We start from the raw sequence: 23,348 nt of genomic DNA on the forward strand, positions 1-23,348 counted from the left end.
ACACACACACAGGCACATACACACACGTACACAAGCACATACACATGCACACAGGCACATACACACGCACACAGACACAGACACAGGTACACGCACACGCACGCACACACACACACACACACACTCACACACACACACACACACTGTTTTAAATGCGTGGCATGTCTGTCAGATAATGTCATTGGTGCTGTACAGTGGCCTTGTTGCTCCTCTTGTCATGGTTGGATTTGAGCCAAGTCGCTGTAGCAGTAGTTAGACTATTATGGCCGCGCTGAAATGTTCATTGTGCGAGCGGGGATAATGGATTTGGGGTGACAAGTACTGTTGCTGCAGTACTGAGGGGCTTTTGCTATTCTGGGATTGCTTTAGATGGGAGTAATGTTACCCCCTCTCTCTCTCTCTCTCTCCCTCTCTCTGAGATCGTTGGGTTTGGTCTTATTAGCTGACTGTCAAATGACTATGGAGACATGTTGCCTCATGCATATGCATCTGTTGCTGCTGCTACATGGTGATACCCCCTCTGGCCTGCAATCAGGCAAAACACTGCCTGTAGATGGCGCTACCCCCCCAGTCCAGGTAGATTACAGGGTTAGCCTATTCAGGGGATGCATTAGGCTGATTATGAACACTCATAATTGTGATTACTATGACTGGTCATCGTGTGTGCCCATGGGTCCCCCCCTCCCCATTGTATTTCCTCCCTTCTCATTACTTTGCATTCGTTTGCGTCGTGCTGATTTACGAACAAACTCGTAAAACGTGTGTTTCTTTTCTTTTTTTTTCCTTTCTTTATTTTTCACGTCGTCGCCGTCCTCCTCCTCCTCCTCCTCCTCCCCCTTTCCGAGTGGGAGTCAATACACTGGCACCAGCTTCATTTCCAAAGAAGCTCATTTTGCAGTGGCAGAGTCAGTCAATCCTGAAATACGATATTAGCAAATGCAGGATCCCCTTTGGCAGTTTGACAGTTACATTTTCAGCAGCTCCCAATAAAGAGTCAGTGCCAGGAAGGAACAGCAGAGAGAATTGTTTCTAGGGCCCTGTCTGTCTGACTGTCTGGTAGGGATGTCATTTTATATATAAAGCATAGACTAGATTGCCTGCATGCTGAGCTCAACAAGTCAAGGTCTACTGTATGTGATCACAGTATTGTTGCTGAGAGTTGCTTTGATAGGTCAAAAGTTATACAACTCAATTCAATTCAATTAAAAAAAAATGTATTCATCCCCGAAGAGCAATTACTTTGTGCACATAGTCTGTCAGCAACAACACCAAGAACACCAAGAACAAGAAGAACAAGAACAACAACATGACAGCATACCACAAACACACTGTCAGAAAATGAAAAATGTTCACACACACACACACACACACAGCAGCATCCTACTACAAAGACAGCATACACTCTTAGAAAAAGGTAGAACAAAGTGATGCGTACCGTCATCAGGGTGGTTCTGCTTTGTCCCTGTCGTGGGAGAACCCTGTGATGAGCCGTTTTAGGTTCCATATAGAACCGTTTAAGACTCCATGTCGAAGGGTTCTTTTTCGTTCCAAATACAACGTTTTTTTTTTTTTTAATGTATTTTAAAGAGTATCTTTGTATGAGCATAGCCGAAAGTCTTCACACACGACTGCATTTGTTGCTCTACTATATTTGCTTGGCATTTAGAATATATATAAATACATATAAACGGGGTCAGTGTTATTTGAGGTGTGACGTCCTTTTCATTCCATATTCTTCCTCAGACGCGTAAGCTGATTCGTTACATAAGTACTCAACACGCACACATTTGTTTTTCAGCGATATGCCGGCATGCCACTGGGAAACAGGGACAGAGAGAGCAATCACAGAGGATTTGAAAGCATTTGCTTTGGTAGCTTTGGACACAAGATGTGACTCACAGGGTTTTCTGTCATGTAGTCTTCGTGACTCAATCAACAATAAGGAGAACAAGTGCGCTCGGCTCAGTCCCATTTCTCCACCGTGCCTCTACCTCCTCTACCTCCGGGAAGCATGCCATTATGGCTAACCCTAACCCTTTTCACTGAACAGTGCACACACACATCTCCATCAGGGGAGGCTGGTGGAGGTAGAAATCGGAGGACGGGCTCATTGTAATGAATGGAATGAAGGAAAGGTATCATACACGATTGTGTTCTCCCTCCACCAGCCTCCCCTGATCTACATACTTGTACGCACAGTGCAGATCTATGACACTCCAATATATTTGTATTAATATGCTGCATTCGTGCAGTTATGTACCGTACATGATGAATACCAATTCGGTAACCATTCATCAGTATGTCGTGTTTTCTGTGTGCTGTACAAGACTACTCATGTACTAAAGGTTGCATTCTGCCTTTAATCAGCATCCACTGTGATCATCCAAATACGGACATAGCCATTATTAGAATGATATGACACCCAGACATACAAATGACTTAGGCCTGCCCCTGGCCGTGGGATATCCATTTTATTGAAATGTCATACTCACACATATCGCTCATAGCATAAAGGGGGTTGCAGTCGCACATAAACAGATTACCCTCCTGTCAGGAGCCAGGGTTTTCAACTCCTACCACTCTCCCTGTTTCCACCATGGAGCTCTTTACCTCTTTGCTGGACCTGCGGGCGACGACAGAGCTGCATTCTACAGTCCTGTGCATACACCTCTCTCTTATGAATCACCACACGCCTGCCACGGACTATTTATTCACACTACATGCTATATCACTGTGAAGGCAGCAGTACCTGTACGTGGACGGGCTGGCGGGCTGGCTGGCTGGCTGGCTGGCTGGCTGGCTGGCTGGTGGCTGGCTGTATGCCCCCCAGTCACTTGAGAAGGAGCTTACACATACAAAATACAAAAAAAGAGGTCCCTCGCAAGGGGTCAGTCGGTATTACACACACACACACACACACACACACACACACACACACACACACACACACACACACACACAAACACGCACAAACACACCTCGTCTCCTGAAATGAGATTTCTCTCTCTCTCTCTCTCTCTCTCTCTCTCACTCTCTCTCTCTCACACTCTCTTTCCATCTCTCTCTGGATTGATGGAGGTCATCATGTTAATGTGTGCAGCGGTGTACACATAACTGCTTAGTGCCACTAATAAACTATTAATATTTATGTTACGTTATTTAAGTTGAGGGCGAGCGTGTTAGCGTCGGCGAGAAAGCTTTCCAGCCAGGTCCTATTACTGTACGTCTTCATGAGTTCCAGCTGGTCTGCAATCCCACCCCAATTAGTGGACAATTCCCATGACAACGTTCTACAAAGGTCTGCTAATGCCTAGGGAGCTTGTATGTACGGTATGATATGATAAGCTATGAGAAGGACCTTGTATTAGCTTGCCCATATGACCTTCTGCCGTGCCTTGGAGATGGGAGAAAGAGTAGTAATCAGCAGACGGGTCGCGTGTGTGTGTGTGTGTGTGTGTGTGTGTGTGTGTGTGTGTGTGTGTGTGTGTGTGTGTGTGTGTGTGTGTGTGTGCGCGTGTGCGTATGTGTGCGTGCGTGCCTGCCTATGTGTGGGCGTAGGTTTGAGAAACCTGTAGGGAAATGTGTTTTTTTTTCAAAGAGCACTTTGTTTGGCGTTGTGATGTGTTAAATGCAAAAAAAAAAACATTTTAAGTGTCATATTTATGACTCCCGAAGTGCCGCAATTGACTATTTCATCAAATTTATGAGGTGGAACAGTGGAATTTGAGAAAATGCCTTATGCTGTTGGTAGTTTCCCGATTGAAAATACTTAATTTTCATAAGCTATTTAATTTCATTATTAGCTAGCGAGTGTGCAGTGGAGCTAACTCCCAGTTGACTCGCTCTGACTGTAGCAAGTACACCTCACCCACGACACACACACGCTTCTGTACACTGCCAGTGGAAAACGTTGTCGAGGCAATGTACTGCGTACAAACATCGTCAATGACACAGATGGGGCTAGTTCAAAGCATATTCGGATCTTAAGTGTGGCGTCTGTAATCCAGGAGTCCCTCAATGTATAGCCCCATGGCCGTGGTATTCACTATGAGCAATGTAAAAACTGGGATAGCTTACTGAACTGTCGTCTGTTTATTGGCTGCCTTAACATGTTGTGAGCTAGCTAGTTGTTTGTTGTTTAGATAGATAGAGATACTGTATAGGTAATGCCGTGGCTGTTATCGCCACGTTGCTCATGACAGGTACATGGCGGTGAGTTGTTGTTGCTGGCCACTGGCCGGATTAATCAACAGCCAACTTAGCTGACTAGCTGGCACTGAACTTGGACTGTAGTTCAGCAAACTAAATAAGGTAATGTTCTGTTGGCTCGCCGGCAGTAGCTAGCTAATGATAGATTACTTTGAGCAAGGGCGTAGGAGTGAGTCGGACATTGAGGGCCACGCCAGGGTACAGACAAATCTTAATTTACAGTTGAAGCAACTGAAAAGGCTAACTGGGGCCTTGTAGAAGGGCACTTAATGCCATTCATACTGTACTGAACACCAGTGTGATGCCTCTCTCTCTCCCTCTCTGCCTGTCTGTCTGTCCTTGGCTGTCTTTAGCTGCCTCAGCAGCAGCTAACTTGCTGACCCTATGATGAAGACTAAGACAGTGATTGAGCAAGTCATTCTATAGTGACATTCTGTATTCTTCTTAATGCTTCAAAACATTACTCACTATCAGTTTTTCACACCTCCAGAACTACCCAAGTCCCGTCACCACAAAACCATGACTTGTTTTTTCAAAAACAAAAGTCTTTATAGATAAAAAGGGGGACATGTAAATGGGACCATTTTTGCCTGCTTCTGACAATAGGGGCTTCTAATCCCTTGACTTTGAGGCATGTGTAGCTCGCTGTATTACATCCACTGACGTGAAGGGACAAAACAAGAGGTCGGTTGATTTAAGTCACAGTGGCGTAAACAGCAGGCAGGACAATATCCAACAAGAAGTGCAATTCTTTTCCAGAAGTATGTCGTCCACCTGCCAGTAGAATAGTGCTGTGAGTGGGCAATTCAGGAGTCAATATAGCCACAACAAAACACTGACATAGGTGGAAGTCATGAAAAAGACAGGAAATTCAATTGAGCCCCAGAAATCTATATCCTATGCGCTGATAAGGTTGGACTCCTACTACAGCACAGTACAGTCTGTGGGCATACTAAACAACATGCACTCACCACTAGGAAGGTTGTTCAGGATTCACACCTTCTCTCACAGGCCTAATACTTAATCTGAGCACATTTCTTGCATTCATTTCATACTGTATATACTGGGTGAATTTGAAATACCAGCACTGTGCTGCTATCATAACTCATCCAAGTAATCAGGGTTTTGAATAATTAGCCTGGCTGGTGAGTAAATAGGGAACATACACTGTAAACCCTCATTAACCCTGATTTGTTAACTGTACTCAATTGTTTTGTGACCCCAAATGAACCACAGTTTTGAGTTAATCTGACAGAATTGTTTTGAGTAAGTCAAGACATATTTTTTGAGTACATTGTACTCAAAACTGTTTGCTACACTAAATAGATTGATTGTGTAACATATACTTGAATATTTTTGGTTTACAAATGGGCATTTAGAAGTTAATTGAACTTAATCATCAAAGATATTTCCGCTAAATAATGTAGTGTTTGAGTGACATTCTCTATTAAACACTATTATAGGGATCAATATGGAACCCACAATGGTTCTTCAAAGGGTGCCCCTCAAAAGATAAATAACACATGTATTTCTGAGACTGTACCATACAATTCTTCAAAGCTGAAGAACTATAATTTGCAATAATTATTGTTAGGTGGAGGGCTGGACCTATAGACTTTTCTCAACAATGGGCGCCCGTCCAAACACCCTAACAAAACACTTGCACCAATATATTCTCAGGCATAATGCAGTCACAATCAAACAAGAACCAACATCACAGGTACATTAGTTAGTGAGATAATGCAACAGAAAGAACAGAAATTCACAATTACCCACAATGCCCTTGCAACAGAAGGAAGAACATTTGCACATTTGCTACACTTGTGGGTGAGTGTTAATTTAATTTTTTGGTGGTGCATTATCTCACTAACCAATGTACCTGTGATGTTGGTTCTTATTTGATTCTAACTGTGTTACATCTGCGCTCATGTTCAAGTGTTTTGTTGGGGTGTTATTTTTTTAATTAAAAAATCTAGTTGTTGTGATTGATTTTAAGTTGGAACTACTAGCAAAATAATGCTCAATTTACACACTTCAAAAGCAATATGATACATTTACTTAAAAGTTGGTCATTTGTTAACTTAATTTAAAAACGTAATACACCTCACTTCCCATGAAGGTTCGTGTCAGTACCACATACAGATTTTCAGTAGGCTACACTTTTGGAAATGTTCAAGTTCACCTAACTCAACATCTGTGTTAGTAATGCCTGGGGGTATACAGTGTACATGACCACAGCTGTATTGAGACATTTTTGGTACTGGGACATATTCAATAATTGAGGAGCCTTTGGAAGTGTGCCTGTTATTCTCCTGATGCTTTTACCCATCAGTGTTTCTGTACTGACTTCATACCAGTTCCATCTGTATAGCAAAGATGATTATGTCCTGTCGATTAAAAGAAGCAACACAAACGGGAACCTCATCAAATACAACATATTCAAGCGTCATATTATATTGCTGCTGTGTGTAGCAAATCCAGTGTTGTCCTAACCTACGGTATGTGTGATTATCTTTACTTGGCTATCTTTGCTTGCAACAAAGATAGCAATGTTACTGTACCATTCAAGTGTAGTACCCTCTAACTTAGGCCTGTACCAAAATGCAAACCTAGGCTATTCTTCTAAAAGCAGTCCACTGCAAGGCCCTCTCTGAAGTGTTCATATTCGGCTGTTTGAGAGATGGTGTGAATCCTACACAACCTGCCCAGTGGTAAGTGGATGTTGTACAGTAGATCAACAAACTGCAAACTACAGTAGATCAACAAACTGTGCTGTTAGCGCGAGTCAGGGCTGAGTGCTGGAAAACCTTGCCAGTTCTATAGGATATACATGCGTCTACGCTGCGTGTCTCAATTATGTACCACGTTGCTGATCTCCGAGCTGAGGATACACCATACAGTACATGCACTCTGTCTCGTCTCATCCGTTCACACCTTGCATGTCCTCCAGCCTCTCATCCCCATGTTTTGAAAATAATGTTTTTCTCTCCCTTAAGACCGGGGACGGGGGGGCGGGGGTAATGTGTGGGTAATGTGTGGGTCCATCGCTGGTAACGAAGCATCCTGTGGGACACGGTGGTGGTGGTGTGTTTTTTTAAAGAGCTCCAGACTGAACTCAACTCTCTCTCTCTCTCTCCAATCTCTCACTCTCTCTCTCTTTCTCTCTCTCTCTCTCGTAATCTCTCTCTCTTAGGAGAAGGAGAAGCTGTACGTGGAGCTCAAGCACATCCTGGCGCGACAACCCGGTCCGGAGGCGGCCGAGCAGCTTCAGATCTACCAGCAGACACTGAGGGAGAAGACGAAACAGCTCAAGGTCCTCGCGCGACGCCTTTCATGTCTCTTCTTCTTTAATATCCTTCCCCTATCTGTTGTTCCTTTCTCTTATTTTCTCCATCCCTCTCCCGCTGTTCATCTCTCTCTTCCCCTCCTACATCCTCCTATCTTTCCCTCTGTCTCCGTGTCACATGTCTTTTCCATGTCTTCTCTATCAATCCCTTCCATCCCTCTTGCTCCCTTTCCTGATCTCTGTCTCTTCTTCTTTGTCTACCTCTCCCTCCCTCTTCCCTCCTCCTCTCTTCCCTCAATATCCCCCCTTTGTATTCATTTTCCGAGCGGCTTCGACCACTGGCAGAGAAGCAGAGAAATGGCAATACATTGGGGGCCGTGGTGGGCCTTGGAGGCAAGAGGCAGGAGTTAAGAGAACACAGAAGCGTCTACCAGCCCCCACAGTAGCTGTTTTCCCCCCCTCCCTGTCCCTGCCCCATCTCTGTCTGTGTTTCTAACCCCCCCCCCCAGGCGCTGCTGAGGGCTTTTACGGACTCCCTATAAATCATTTCTCCCTTGCAGACTAGTTACAGTATGAGACCGGAGCCATTTCACTTAAATGAATAATTAGTTCTACCCCTAGCTAATGAAGAACTCAACCAGAATGAGATATTGCAAAGTTAGCAGAGATGACATTTGGGATTTTGGACATGTCCCCCCGCCGCTAGTGATTTTTCTTCTTTTCACTCCTTTTTTTCTTCTTTTTTTTTCCCAGTTGAAAAACTCTAGCCTAATTCAGAAGCCTTTAAAATAGAAATGGGACGGTGGGGGGGGATAAAAAAAAGATGAAAAAGTAATGAGGGAGGTTTTTGCAGCCACGCCTTAGGTAACCTTGGTGTGGTCAGGACATTAAATGTGCCATAGTTTTTGAAAAATTAATTAAAATACAGCATATTCGGGGTGGACTTTTAAAATACCTGAGGTGTGCAGAATCAGTTATTCTTCTTGAATATCTGCAGGAGGCAGCACATAGCTTTACAAGCATGAGGCACAAAGAGCCTGCCAGTGCCCAGGGGTGGAGCCATTCCGAGCTTAATTTACTCATAATTTATTACCAACCTTAATTTCTGTAGGTTTGTACCCCGGGCACTGTTAGCAAAGGTTTAACTAAACAAGCTCACATACAAGCAATACCAATGCTAATATTAGAAATTAATATGCTTCCTTTCCGTTTTAGGTAAGGTAATAGCGTTTCTTCACCAGTTTTTTTTTTTAAAACAACACCAACAATTCGAGCATTTTCTTCATTAGCTTTTGCACTCTGAATTGTGAATGGGGTTGAATGAGTGAGGTTTTGGGAAATCTCGTCAACCAATGCTACTGGTAACTTCTAATATCCAAATGTTTTCCTTGTGACACTTTTCTATCTTTTGAAACATTGATATTTGGATACTGTCATTTTTGTTTCATAGTTTGAATGTGCCAGACGTACACATTTTCTATAGTGACTCAATTAACTCTTCACTTGGTCGAATTCAGGGTTTCACCCCCAGCTGAAATACATTTTGATTTGAATGTTCAACTGCAGACAGCTCAGTCTTGCAAATAAACATGTGCAATGGTGAGGAATGAATAAGCCCAAATAGTTTTCTAGCCTACAAAGCACTTTGTTTTTCCCTAACTCTTCAATTCCGTAGCTCCACTGAACAGTTCCCCTCTGCTGAACAATGTATTGGACTCCCTCCCCCCCCCCCCTCTCTCTCTCTCTCTCTCTCTCTCTCTCTCTCTCTCTCTCTCTCTCTCTCTTTTTCTGGGACTTTAAAAAAGCAAGATGAGTTCACAGCAGGGCAATGAGGATATTTGCCACTGTATTTGATTTAATTGGCAATAACAAAAGCATACTGGCTTGGACAGTGTGTTAATATGAACAGTACCCTAACATCAACACAGCCTTTCACGTGAAGTTACCAGTAGCATTGGTTGACGAGATTTCCCAAAACCTCACTAGATTTTTACTTTACACTCTACACACTTTTTCACTTTACACTCCTTGCTTCCCCTTTTACACATGTTGCGATAGACATGAACACACACACACACACACACACACACACACACACACACACACACACACACAGCCTTTAACGTGACATCACGTCGATGAAGATCTCTTGTTTTACCTCTCTCGTTCTTCAGGCTCTGTCGTCGGAGCTGAACATGTACGAGTCTCAGACGCAGGAGTACAAGTACGAGATTGAGAGGTTGGCCCACGAGCTGCAGAATATCAAGAAGAAGTACCTCACTCAGAAACGCAAGGAACAGCAGTGCAGGTACGATTACTCTAGTACCGCCTAAATCCCCCGAGCTCATTCTGGGTTTTCTGACCCAGGCTGATTGAAGTACACAAGGGGCTGCAAAAATGGAGAGAGAGAATGTGTGTGTGTGTGTGTGTGTGTGTGTGTGTGTGTGTGTGTGTGTGTGTGTGTGTGTGTGTGTGTGTGTGTATGTGTGTGTGTGTGTGTGTGTGTGTGTGTGCGTCTGTCTGTCTGTCTGTGTGTGTGTGTCTGTGTGTGTGTGTGTGTGTGTGTGTGTGTGTGTGTGTGTGGCCTAATTGCTGATGTGTGTATGTGTATTTGTTGCCCAGCATGCGTACTCAAGTGAGAGTGTCTGGGTGTCTGGATGTCTGGGTGTTATTGTGACATAGTGTGTGTGTGTGTGTGTGTGTGTGTGTGTGTGTGTGTGTGTGAGAGAAAGAACACACATGCACCCCCCCCCCCCCCCATGTGTGGATCATGACCTTCAATATTGGCAGTGAGCAGACCTCAGTGAGGGCCTTTGACATGCGGTAAATCATACTTCAAATCAAAAAATCAAACAGGGATCAGAGAGGCAGGTGACAGGAGATGAACAGACAATCAATGAGCCAGAGAATTGGGCGACCTTTCTTTCATTGTTCCCAAGCGTTGTTTGACTGTGAGTTTAATAGAAAAGTGCCATGGAAGATTAAACATTAACGTACGCCCCAAACGTTGGCTGTGTAGAGTGGCAGACATTCTTTTGAAGAGGTCTAGGCACTGTAGCTGGCCATTGCTTCTGAATCATCTAGCTTGCATACTTTTGTTCAATGGATTTCTTTTTTGCTTTCATGAAATGATGACTAATGAAATTTACTTTGGAAGAAAAGAAATATATCAATGCTTAACCTCAAGTACCTCATTTGATGTGAGCCAGCGAGAGGGGGTTCGTAGTTACTTGTTTTCTTTAATATTGATTTATATCTGTGCACTCCGTTGGCCTTCTGTGCTGTGGGAGGGTAATTGAAAAGCTTTACACTCCTTGCTTCCCCTTTTACACATGTAGCGATAGACATGAACACACACACACACACACACACACACACACACACACACACACACACACACAAATGGAACCAGATTTCCATTTTCATTCCTCCTCTTGTCGTTTTTTTTTTCAACCTTCATAAAGAAATGAAAAGTCTTGTCTCTCCCCCCCCCCCTGTCCCCCCGGGTCACAGACATTTAATACTTTAGTGGAAAAAAAAACTCATCTTCAGCTTCATCTTAATATTCTCAATGTTCCCATGTTCTCAATGTTCCCGCCGAGGTCATTTTAACCCCATTCTCGTTGCATGACACAGTTTTTCTACTGCGCCTCTCTTTATCTCAGACAGACATTCACACTGGAGAGACTTTTTTGTGGCGGGTTTATATTCAGAAAACGGATGATGAAAGAGGGACCTAGTTTCCGGGATAGGAAGTTGGCCCACCTCTGATAATGGTCACAGATTGGATAGCAGTGCTGGGTCGGTCCCTACCATCTGTTGAAGCTCTGTGGATACGGGTCTTTTCCTACCGACTCCCCACAGTCGAACCATTGGACCACGTTCAGGTGTCTGGTACATATGCTGTGGTCTCTGAACCTCTGCCAGCCAGTGGACTGGTGCAGACTGCAGAGCATTGACTGTTTTTACTACACCGTCTATCCATTGACTAAAAACACCATCAGTGGTTTGAGTATTTGGTAGGTCTTTTAAATGAAGGCTGATTAATTAAAACCAATGTTATTACATGGTAGGTACAATGTAATTATAGTGTAGTGTGCACATTGAAACAGTGTTATACCCACAGTAGTTAACATTTGATAAATAGATAGATAGCAGGTGGTGGAGGTAGAAATCAGAGGACGGGTTCATTGTAATGCATGGAATGGAATAAGTAATGGTATCATACACGTGTCAGATGTATGCCTCCACGAGCCTCCTATCATACAGTATAGATAGATAGATTTATAAAAAAACAACATCTAAGTCGGAATATATATATATATATATGTAACCTAACTAACTGTTCTTGGTTTAATTTGATGCTTGAAACATTCCTGTTTGACATTTAACATTTTCACAGCCTGCCATTTGAATGTTTAACACAGCTTGTTTGAGAAGCCGCTCTGGCGAGACCAGCTTAACTGTGGTGGTATTGATTCTCCTCTCACTCAAAGACTCCTCCAGGTCTTTTATAAATGGTATAATGGAACAGAGAAACCCCCACAAACGTCTGTAGAAGCTGTTAATTGTGATGATTGAATAAAAAATGATTATAGTTTCACAAGAGGCCAATGTCCTCGGGGTCAGAAACCGTTACAAGACCGTTTCATCATCGAAGCTGAGCAAATTATGTCTTCAAACTGAGCAAACTAAACAGCATGACGTAATTCACTCTTAGAAAAACAGTTCGGCTTGTCCCTGCATGCTTAGGAGAAGCCTTTGAATAACTAATTTTGGTTCAATGAACCACCCTTTCCACAGAGAAAGTTGTACATGGCACCAAAACCAATTCTCCTACAGGGACAAGATGAAGAACCCTTTTGCTTGTTAGAACCTTTTTTTTCTAAAGCCATCTTTCCCTGAGAAGATATGTCGACATAGAGGTGGCACTGTACTGTCATATAATTCTGCGTAAAGAAGCCTTCCAAAAGCCTAAAAAAGCCGTCTCTGAACCACCTCAACCCCGAGTACCAGAGACACCTTTGTAGCTGCATTCTGTCAGTGGAAAGTAAAGACACTAAAGTGCAGCCTTAAATGTCATGACATTGTGTGCCAAGTTCACGTTCCATCATCTGTGGGGTGTGTGTGGATGTGCCTTATCCCAACGGTTTAGTCAGAAACTGCAAGTTTTCTACTTATTTCACTCTAGACATCTTTCCTACAGTATGCCTCTATTGTACTCTTCTACGTTTTAAAAGTTTTGGGAGTTTTGTTTCTTTACCTTTTAAGTGTGATCTCAACAACATCATCTTCCTATATCAGTGGGTGCGCGGGAGATACGCTGTTTCCTGCGGTTACTGTCGTTTTTGTGTTGAAAGATGTTATGCCATCTTAAATTGCCGAAATAGAATATCTGTGTAAAATGAATTACAGCGGCACTGTGATGGCTTTTGATGGCGGATCAGCAGTGTAAAGATGGTTTAAGAATGTATAGAGTGGGAAATGCTGTACGACGCATCAGTTCAAGAAAAGCCTCCCCATCTTTTCAAATTGCATTTGTAAAACAGCCTTTTTTTGTGAGAGAGGTAGCAGATGCCTTGCCCGGACCTCGGGCTAAAATAATGCTTGGGCTTGCTAGTTTTACGGTCCCGATTAGCATACGTGAGTTGCAGAGCACCACACACACACTGGGCTAGGCCTACATTCCTTAAACGCTGGGCAGAAAATCTTTGAGCGCTTAAAGCAGCAATTACAGTAAAGTCAGTCGATAATGACAGCTTTTAGACGATGCTAAACGACTTTAATGAATTTTAAAAGGTGGTGTAAATAATGCAGGGGCCTAGGTGTATAATTATCACTGACCAGTGGTCGTGTTTAACCAAATGTATGTAAAGAGGAGCTCCTTCATAGTCTTTCTCTCCCTCCCTTTCAGCATAAATGAACTAGAGCACAGTAGACTACACTGTCAGGGGGCCAGGACCCTCTCATACAGTATAATGGCAAGTCAAGACAAAACGTCACAGTGGATTAATAGACTCCAAAAGGCAGTGCTTTGATTCCAGAGAACTTCCTCAGGCACGCAGGTCACACAACGGTCTCCATTACTGCACTGTAGGGCACAGTAACGCACGTCTTCAGATCTAGAGGAGCTCATGTTAGTGGTCAAAGCCTGGACACACAATCTCATCCATTCTTCACCTAAAGCCAGCCTTTTTACGCTACCTCACCAATGTGCGCCAACAGATGTCACCACAAAGCTATAGTGCGATAGTGCCACGACACAGCGCTTAGATCAACAATTGTGTTCGGGTCGTTAAAATAGAGCCCCTAGACTTTTGCGAGAACTGTTACAGTATAAATCTGTGTTAGACTTTAGCTTTATCCTCCTTGTGAAGTGCACATCACTGGGACTCACCTGGTTAAATAAAGGCTAAAAACAAATCAAATGAAACGTGTGCCTAAACCCTGAAGTGTGAGGAGATGTGTACCGGCTGTAAGTGAGCACCGGGCCGGCTAAGCCCACTCTGAGTGGGTGTTTTAAATCCAACGGCGGAGCAATTAAACTTCCTAAGCACTAACCAAAAGACTGTCCAATAGAAGGAAACAAAAGAGGTACAGTACTTGAATTAGAAGCCTTTTTTCGCTTAATGCCTCTGTGGTGTCGTCGTCGTCGTCGTCCCCCACACCCCCCCGATGTTCTCCCTCTTTATGGATTGAGCTCATAAAGCATAAAGCATATCACCCATTTCATCAGTGAAACAAATAATAACAATAACACAAAATTGCTTTCCTGTTCAACTTCATTGATTCCGAGGGAGGGAAAAGGCATTGTATTGTATAAATCAGTGAAAGCTACAATCGGAGGACGGGCTCATTGTAATGCATGGAGCGGAATGAGGAATGGTATCAAACACCTGTTGATACCAACCCTATTCCGTTCCATGCATTACAATGAGCCCGTCCTCCGATTTCTACCTCCACCAGCCTCTCCTGTTATCCACCAAACATCCCTCCAGACTACCTGCTCCCCAGCCTCCTATATTCTCCTCTTATCCTCCCCAGCCATCCCCCCCCCCCCTCCCCATATTCCACCCCAGATATGATCAAAAACCCACCCCGGTATCTGGATGTCTGTGAGCGTATGAGTCATACGGCCGTTGCAATCGCATGTTTAAATCTGCTCATGAACTCGGAGTCGACGGTTGTAAACATGACTGTAATAAAATAAAGATGAGAATCCGGGCCTATCGGTACCTGCCACTCTCTCTCTGATCAAAGGTCTACGCGGAACCTCTAGAGGATTCCAAAGTAATAGCTGTATGGGATTCCGGTTTTGTATTTGAATCGGGCTAAAAACCGACCGTGTCTCGCACTTGCGGAACGCTCGAAAACAACGGTGTTTATATGTGCTTCCTTTCGTGTTTCCCAGCCCAGACGAGACGGACAAGGAGACATTGTAGCCGTTTGCGGTGTGAAGTGCCTCGCCATTCACAGCCACTCTCTCTGCTCTCACTCTCTCTGGCTTTTTTAAGCGAAGATCAAGGGCTTCGCATTCACACCGTCATCCCCTTTGGTTTTTTTCGGGGTTTTTTTCTCCTACTCCTCGCTCTCTCAAAATTCTAGACTGGTCAACACCGAGAGCTCTCTCTCTCTCTCTCTCTCTCTCTCTATCTGTCTCTGTCTGTCTCTCTGTCTCTGTCTGTCTCTCTCTCTCTCTCTATCTGTCTCTCTGTCTCTGTCTGTCTCTCTCTCTCTCTCTCTCTCTATCTGTCTCTCTGTCTCTGTCTGTCTCTCTCTCTCCCTCTTTATCTGTCTCTATCTCTCTCTCTCTCTCTTGAAAGAGCATGGCTGGGCCTGGGCTGACCGCCACTTATGGTCTACCCACAGCGCTCTCTCTCTCTCTCTCTCTCTCTCTCTCTTTCTCTCTCTCTCTCTCTCTCTCTTTCTCTCTCTCATGGCTTGACTGCTGGGCTGGCCGCCACTGATGGTCCACCCTGGAATGGGGGGAAGGGGGGGGGGGGGGGGGGGAGAGAGGCTCTGAACCTGTCCACCTGTTTAAACGCCATGGGGAATCTGAAGATTATATATGGTTATTATAAGTCCCAGTTGAGTCCTGGAGAATGAGCTGGTGGAGGGACACCAAACAGACATCACATCACAGACAGAATTGTGTGTGTTTACAATTACATTGTTGACAACCAATGGAGTAAAACAAGCTTATATGTGGGGTTCTGATGGGGGGTAAGACAGTTGAACTATGCTCATGAGGCACTATGAATAATAAATGATATTATTCATGAATCAACTACTATTATATCCAGGGGAGGCTGGTGGAGGCAGAAATTGGAGGAAAAGCTCATTGTTATCTATCTATCTATCTATCTATCTATCTATCTATCTATCTATCTATCTACATATCTATCAGGGGTGGCTTGTGGAGGCAAAAATCTGACACGTGTATGATACCATTCCTCATTCTGTTCCCTGCATTACAATGAGTAATTTGATTTCTACCTCCACCAGCCTCCCCTGCACTAGAACCTTCAGGCTTGTTTATGTTCTATAGTCTTTTCATTCATATTGAACCATACAGAGTTTTAATTCAATAATAAAAAAGTTACTGCACAAGCAATTGTTATTCATTCAGTCTCTAATGTTGTAATTCAGTCTAGAATTAAACATGCTATTAATGATTGACACTTTCACAGTAGAAGCTGTGGAAATTTCCAGAGTGTGGTACATGGGGAATTCTCTCCTTGAGGGACACTGCCAGTGTAGATCAAAGGCGTTTCCCTTAACTGTACTGTATGTGACTTTAACATGAAAGAAATATGACACATTTCTTTCATGTTACATTTCCAACCCCCCCCCCTCCCCACACCAATTAACTATTCTGGTTTTTATAAGATTCCAGGCAAGACCTTTGACATTAGAACAGAAGCGGAATGCCAATTAAATTATCCGATAACGTTTTCACTGTGAGACCTAAGAAAGTTTCAAAACCTGTTTTGAGGACGTATCAAATCATAGCAACTTTGGATGCAAGTAAGTATGTTTTGAGTGTGTGTGTCTCTCTCTCTCTTTCTCTCTCCCTCTCTCTCTCTCCCTCCCCCCCTCTCTCTCTCGCTCTCTCTCCCTTCTCTCTCTCTTTCTCCCTCCCTCCCCCCCCCCCTCTCTATCCAGGAATAGTCGGTAATCTATCGATTGTTGGCAGGAGCAGAAGATAGCCACTGGGTACAGCGTCTTATCTCAATAGACTATGTTCATTCCTCCTCAAATCCTCCTCTCTCTTCCTCCTAATGAAGGTCATTCATTTCCAAGGCTCATGTCACAAGGCGGCTTATAGTAATGACTCCCGAAAAAATCAATAGCAATTGAGACTATTCAAACCCACATTTGTTGACACAGGAGACACACCATAACGAGATGTATTTAAGTATCGACGTGGTCTTTCCATGAATTCCATGCTGATTAGACCCTGAAATGTAATCATTTAATGATATTTGCAAACACTGCTTATCTTGATAAGGGGTGGAAATTGGCATTTTAAAGTTCTTCAGCCGTGACAATCACGAGGATTATCCTCTACTTGATGGAATGCATACTGTAGGCAAATACCATACCCCTGCTTTCCTAACAAAAATAACAAATCACTTCTGACTTAATACATCTTGTCATCAAAATAATATCTTTGAAGGTCTTTTTGTTTTTCCACCGTCAAAAATGAGGATTCATTTATTTCTGGTGTGTGTGTGTGTGTTTGTGTGTGTGTGTGTGTGTGTGTGTGTGTGTGTGTATTCGTGAGAGAGCGAGCGTGCTTGCATGTGTCTGTGTGTATGTCTGCCTGTGGCACTTACGCGTACCTACGCAAGTGTGTGTGTGTGTGTGTGTGTGTATGTGTATGTGTGTGTGTGTGCTGATTTTGATGATGCTCGCTGAGCGATCGCAGCTTGATGCCTTCCCCCTGTAAAGAAAGACAGAGAGACAGGAGGCGGCGGTGTTGGGAGCTGACAAGTTCACAATAAATTGTATGCAAATGATACTACGGGTTATTGCATCCTGCGGTGTTTGCGACGCCGCCGTGGCAGCCATGTTTACGAGCCCGCCATGCAAACACAAGGCAGTCAGAACAGGGTGGTCAAGCGTGATGTTCGCCGGAGCGCCCCCCTCCGCCACCAACGCAACATATATCTGTCCTCTCCCCCCTTACCTGGGTCACCTCAGAGTCAGACAACTCTGTCAGGTGGAAGAACAGAGGAGGAGGAGGAGGAGGAGGAGGAGGAGGCGTGATGATGTAGCTGGTGCAGGTCGATGAGTCCGTCTTCCGATTGTCTACCTCCACCAGCCTCCGCTGTTTTTCGATGGCGTTCCTCATTCCATTCCATGAATTACAATGTGCCCGGTCCTCCGATGTTTACCTCCACCAGCCTCCACTGCTAGTCCGCGAGTACAGTACGCTGTAATACGCTTACCCTCTTCAAGTGGTATTACCTCAGGCTGAATAACCTTGCTGGGTTTGACCTCCGAGGGGAAAAGAAAGTAGAAGGAAAAGGAGGAGATGTGAACATGACCGCTGGACAACTACTGTCGGCATGAGCTTATATGTTAGTCTGTTTTATGTGTAAGCATGGAGAAAGAGAGAGAGGGGGAGGGAGAGAAAGAGAGAGGGGGGGAGGGAGAGAAAGAGAGAGGGGGGGAGGGAGAGAAAGAGAGGGGGGAGGGGGGGGGAGGGAGAGAGCGGGGGCAGGGGGAGGGGGTGAAAAAGAGGGGGAGGGAGAGAGAGAGAGAGAGTGAGAGAGAGCAAGAAAGGGGGAGGCAGAAGGAGAGAGAGAGAGGGGGGGCGAGAGCTGAGTCGGAAGCAGATATATTGCACCCCCCTTTTTTCCTCCTCTTTCCCATTGGAGCTGGTTTATGTCCCTCCTGCGTTTCGGACTTTTCCCGGTCGGAGTGCCGACAGCAACCATCGTCACCAGGCTGCCGTACTTTACAGTCGTCCTATTTTATCTCCCCCCTCTGTCTAACTCACAACATAATTAGGGCTTAACAGGTTTTAATGCGACCTTGCAGCCCCAGCTAGGGTTGCAGATGAGCTCTGCTGATCCTCCACAGGGGGATGCATGCCCTTGAATAAGGAACTGGGGGGGGAAAGGAACAGCAAAGGGGATCATTTCACAGCAGGGATTTACCAGACGAAGGGACTCCTTTTTTAAAACTGGAAAATGAAAAGGTATAGGATTCTCAGTGTGCCTCTGCGTGTGTGTGTGTGCGTGTGTGTGCGCGCGTGTGTGCGCGCGTGTGTGTGCGCGTGTGTGTGCCTGCGCGTGTGTGTGTGTGCATGCGGGTGCGTGCGTGCGTGCGTGTGTGTGTATTGTCGACGGGACCCCTTTTATACCCGATGAAGGATGCATGTCCTTCGTTTGGTCGTAAACCAACCAGAGGCTCGGAAGGAGTAGTTTATAGCCTGTGTTAACTAGTGTGTGTTTATGAGAGGGTTGTGTGCGTGTGTTTTACCCCTGATGCGGAGCGCGCTACTTGCAGCCTGTGATGGGTCTTACTCCCATCAGCCAGGTAATTAATTAGGATGGATCGATTTGGGGCTCGTCTGATAATGATCTCGTCTTGACATCTCAGTTATTTATCTCGAGGAGGACAGAGATGTTAACGTGTCGAAAATGCTGATCGTCCCGCTGCCTCAACAAAGAGAGACACACCATGCACGCACGCGCACACACACACACACACACAAACCTGACACACACACACACACACACACACACACACACAAACACACACACACACTGTATTGGTATGCAAATTCATCTCTCTCTCAGTATCCCTTAGGTGTTTTTTTTACACAGTAAATATCTCCCCAACCACGTCCTTTTGAGAGCAAAGCCAGACCCAATTACAATCACGGGAGACATTTGTCATGTAAACATTCAGCACAGCAAAACACACTGGGATCAGCAAGAAGCGGCACTTAAAATAGCACGGGCGTAGCACAGTTGGCATTGCAAAGATACTAGCAGTGCACCAGTCACAGAAAGTGTGGGATGTTTTTTTGGGGGGGGGGTTTTTGTATTTTATTTTTTTATGTTAGAGAAATAGCACTCAAATAAAGTAACTGTACGCATCATCCCAAATACATGGAAGTGACAGCGTTTTGCGTGTCAGCCAAGCTTTTGTGTTTGAGTGCCTCCTATTAGACCCTTTTTTTTAAGCACCTGTGTCGTTGCCATTCAGGGGCCATTCCCTCTTGAGGCGCTTGGCTTTAAGCCTGGGCTGCCGAGTGACATGGTGACAGATCTTATAGGTGAGATGAGAGGAAGGCGGGCAGACGGAGAGGCCGGAGGTCCTTAGCCATTGGATGGGAGGGAGCCATGCCCTGTGTTTGACAAGCCTTGGCGTAACTCTCTAGAAATGGCACCGACGCCTCTTGGAAGACTGGCACTCTCTCTCTCTCTCTCTCTCTCTTTCACTCTCTCTCTTTCTCTCTCTATCTCTTTCACTCTCTCTCTTTCTCTCTCTCTCTCTTTCACTCTCTCTCTTTCTCTCTCTTCTCTCTCTTTCGCTCTCTCTCTTTCTTTCTCTCTCTCTCTCTCTCTCTCTCTCTTTCTTTCTCTGTGGCACCAGTGTGTGGGCATGGGGGATTGGCACCATGAGTCACATGTGGCTGTGGTGGCTGGTTCTGGCATACAAACACACACACACATACACACACACACATGCACACACACACACACACACACACACCAAGCCCAATGTCCCCTAACCTCAAGCTGTCCCCCCCAAGGCTAGGATCTAGTGTAGCTCTTGTCCTCTTTGACCGTCCACTGTGTGGTGGTGGTGGTGATGGTATTGTTTCATACACTCACAAAACACTTTATTAGGAACACCTGTACACCTTCTCATGGTGGAGGTGGTGGAATGGTGTGGGGAATGTTTTCTTGGCACACTTTGGGCGCGTTAATACCAATCAATCATCGCTTGAATGCCACAGCCTATTTGAGTATTGTTGCTCCCTTCATGGCCACAATGTACCCATCTTCTAATGGCTACTTCCAGCATGATAATGCACCATGTCACAAAGCAAAAGTCGTCTCAAACTGGTTGCGTGAACATGACAATGAGTTCAGTGTTCATTAGTGGCCTTCCCAGTCACCGGATCTGAATCCAATACCACCTTTGGGATGTGGTAGAACGGGAGATTCACAGCTTGAAAGTGCACCTGAAAAATCCGCAGGAATTGCGTGATGCAATCATGTCATCATGGACCAGAATCTCAAAGTAATGTTTCCAACATCTTGTGGAATCAATGCCATTGCCAGAATTGAGGCTGTTTTAAGAGCAAAGGGAGGCCCCACCCAGTATTACTATAGTGTTCCTAACAAAGTACTTGGTGAGTGTAGATTGACTAAAGGATCACCAAACCTTTACTTGGCTGGACACGCCCCTTGTTATGGACACAGAGAAGGCGTGTAATGTGTCCTCCTCACCCATTGGCCCACTCTTCAGATGCTGTTACAGTAGACATGTTGTGGCATGGTTTGATACATGGCTATGCAGGCATTATTTCGAGGTCCTGGACGTTTGCTTTGTAAGCGTGGACTTTTGTGTGCCTACCATTGCTGACACATTTTGAAATGTTGCAAACGGTTTCGTCAGTCCACCATTAGGGTTCCTCTGTTATGGAATCCCGTACCACTGTCTCTAAAGAGACACAAGCTAAACAATCATCATGGTCAATTATTGTTAGAGCTGTTTTGGGACAATGATTAACAAGGTAGGGTTTTATAGACAGCTGTTCAAGCCTCGCAGGACCTGGCGGAGTGAAAGGCATGGTTTTAACGGGGCGGAGACTGCTCTGTAAAACATGTCAATAAACCAGAGGAGACGATCAACTCCGGCATGCGTGTCGCGAGGGTGTCTAACGAGTGCCCGCGCCGCGGTTCACATCTTTACTTTGCTCCGAACATGTTCTGTAAAAGTCGCTGTGACTTCATATCGTCATGTCCTGGAGTCTACCATTAAGTGAGAGGTCTGAGAGGACCGTGTACAGTATTTGTCATGTTTATTTTCATTCAACAATATTGATATTTACCCGTTCAACAAACACTGAGATTAATCACATTTACGGCGTCCTCACTTCCCTGTGAAACGTATACATGATGATCTTAACCCTGCTGCTCATAAACAACATCTACTGGAGACCAATTACATCTAATGATCGGATTAATCATCCAACGGATGAATGAATTCCTTAACAGTTGGATTAGCCGACACCTACTTTATAATAGTATAAAGGCTTCCTCCCACCTCAAGCCTAGAATAAGCCTCCTGTGGTTTAAAATGGAGATCAAGGAGATTCAATAGAACAGAATCAATGCGTTTCCACATTCAGTTAGCCTAAAACCAAGGCTTCAGAGCCTAAAACCAAGGCTTCAGTTAGCCTAAAACCAAGGCTTCAGTGAACCTAAAAGCAAGGCTTCAGTTAAACTAAACCAATGCTTCCAGGTTTGGACATCAGAGTGTTTCAATGAAAGCATCCTGTACCCTCTCTGTCTCTGCACCGTAGAGAGAGGCCTCTGGAAATGTAATTACTGGCCGATTTCCTAGATTGTCAGAAAGCATTAGCGAGAGACGGCGCTTATGTTATAAGTCATATTAATGGAGAGGGCTGATCAAAGCGCTTGTCGCGCAGATGTCTGGACCGAGATCCAAGAGTCCACCGTACGCATTTTGGCCCTTATGCATAATATTAATTTTGTGGTGTTTGTTGTTTGTTTTATGTTGGGAAATGAAGCAGTTGTTTTTGTCGGTGTTGCGGCTCGCCAAATGTCTTCATCACCTTCTTGATAAATCACGGTACACAGCCGCTGAATATCATTTGAAGGGTTTGCCAAATTTGGGGAGGCAATGAGAGAGAGGGAGCGAAGGGTCACTCTGTAAACCCTTGCAGAATTAGTCATGAGAGTTCTCGCTCTCTGTAGACGGGAGTTGAAAGAGCTCTCGGGCTGCACCAGCTGCTCAGGGAATAGGTGTGTGTGTGTGTGTGCGTATGTGTGTGTGTCTGTGTGAGAGTGTGCGTGTGTGTATACTATGCCTCTCTGTGTGTGTGTGTGTGTGTGTGTGTGTGTGTGTGTGTGTGTGTCTGTCTGTCCGGGTGGGTGTGTGTGTGCGTGTGCGAGTGCTTGTACGTATACTGTGCCTGTCTGTATCTCTGTCTGCCTGTCTGCCTGTCTGTGTGCGTGCGTGCCTGTCTGTCTGTCTGTCTGTGACAAATCTCTCCATCTTATATCCTGGAATTCTCCTTGTCCTCCTGTTTCCCTCCACAGGGAGAAGGAGCGAAGCCTGGCCCAAGTGGGACAGTCGGTGATCCTGCCCCAGCGCAGCGACGGGCCACGCTTCACCGGGGGAGGCTTCAGTCTCAAACAAGCCGGCAAAATCACAGCCTAGAGGACGGAAGACAAGAAATCCGCCTTCAGCCTTACATCACTCTGTCACACTCTTTCTTGTTCCTACCCCCCCCCCCCCCCTCCCCCCCCCTCCATGAGACTCACAGTGGTGTGAACTGTGAATACCATTTTACTATTCAGCATCTTACGAAAGGACAAAATGTCTGACTAGAATTGGGCTATGATATTGTTGAATACAAAATAAAGGAACAATGCACTAATTTAAAAGTATCACCAATTCACATTCATGCGGTGTCTGCTGCTGCCTATGGATTCTCTCTCTCTCGCATTGATACTGTATCTGAGGTATTACAAGTTTGGTTCTCAGTAGTTTAATTGGAGTTCATTTGAGCTGATGATTCTCCATGTGAGATCTCTCACTCCAGCAGGCTGAGCTCTGAGAGAGAGAGCGAGAG

At 44.9% G+C, this 23,348-nt stretch overlaps 1 protein-coding gene across 1 annotated transcript in view; it reads left to right on the plus strand.

Annotated features, from left to right (window-relative positions):
* The window catches only part of cfap58 (cilia and flagella associated protein 58), a gene marked incomplete at both ends in the record, with an annotated part of 54,073 nt that extends 31,140 nt beyond the window's left edge, over positions 1 to 22,933 (plus strand). The window contains 3 exons of the mRNA XM_083694352.1: positions 7,403 to 7,522; positions 9,670 to 9,803; positions 22,813 to 22,933. Coding sequence (XP_083550478.1) covers positions 7,403 to 7,522; positions 9,670 to 9,803; positions 22,813 to 22,933 — 375 coding nt within the window. The remainder of the gene's footprint in view (positions 1 to 7,402; positions 7,523 to 9,669; positions 9,804 to 22,812) is intronic.
* Positions 22,934 to 23,348: the final 415 nt, after the last annotated feature.

This window comes from Argentina silus (genome assembly GCF_951799395.1).
Source record: "Argentina silus genome assembly, chromosome: 22".
Taxonomy (NCBI): domain Eukaryota; kingdom Metazoa; phylum Chordata; class Actinopteri; order Argentiniformes; family Argentinidae; genus Argentina; species Argentina silus.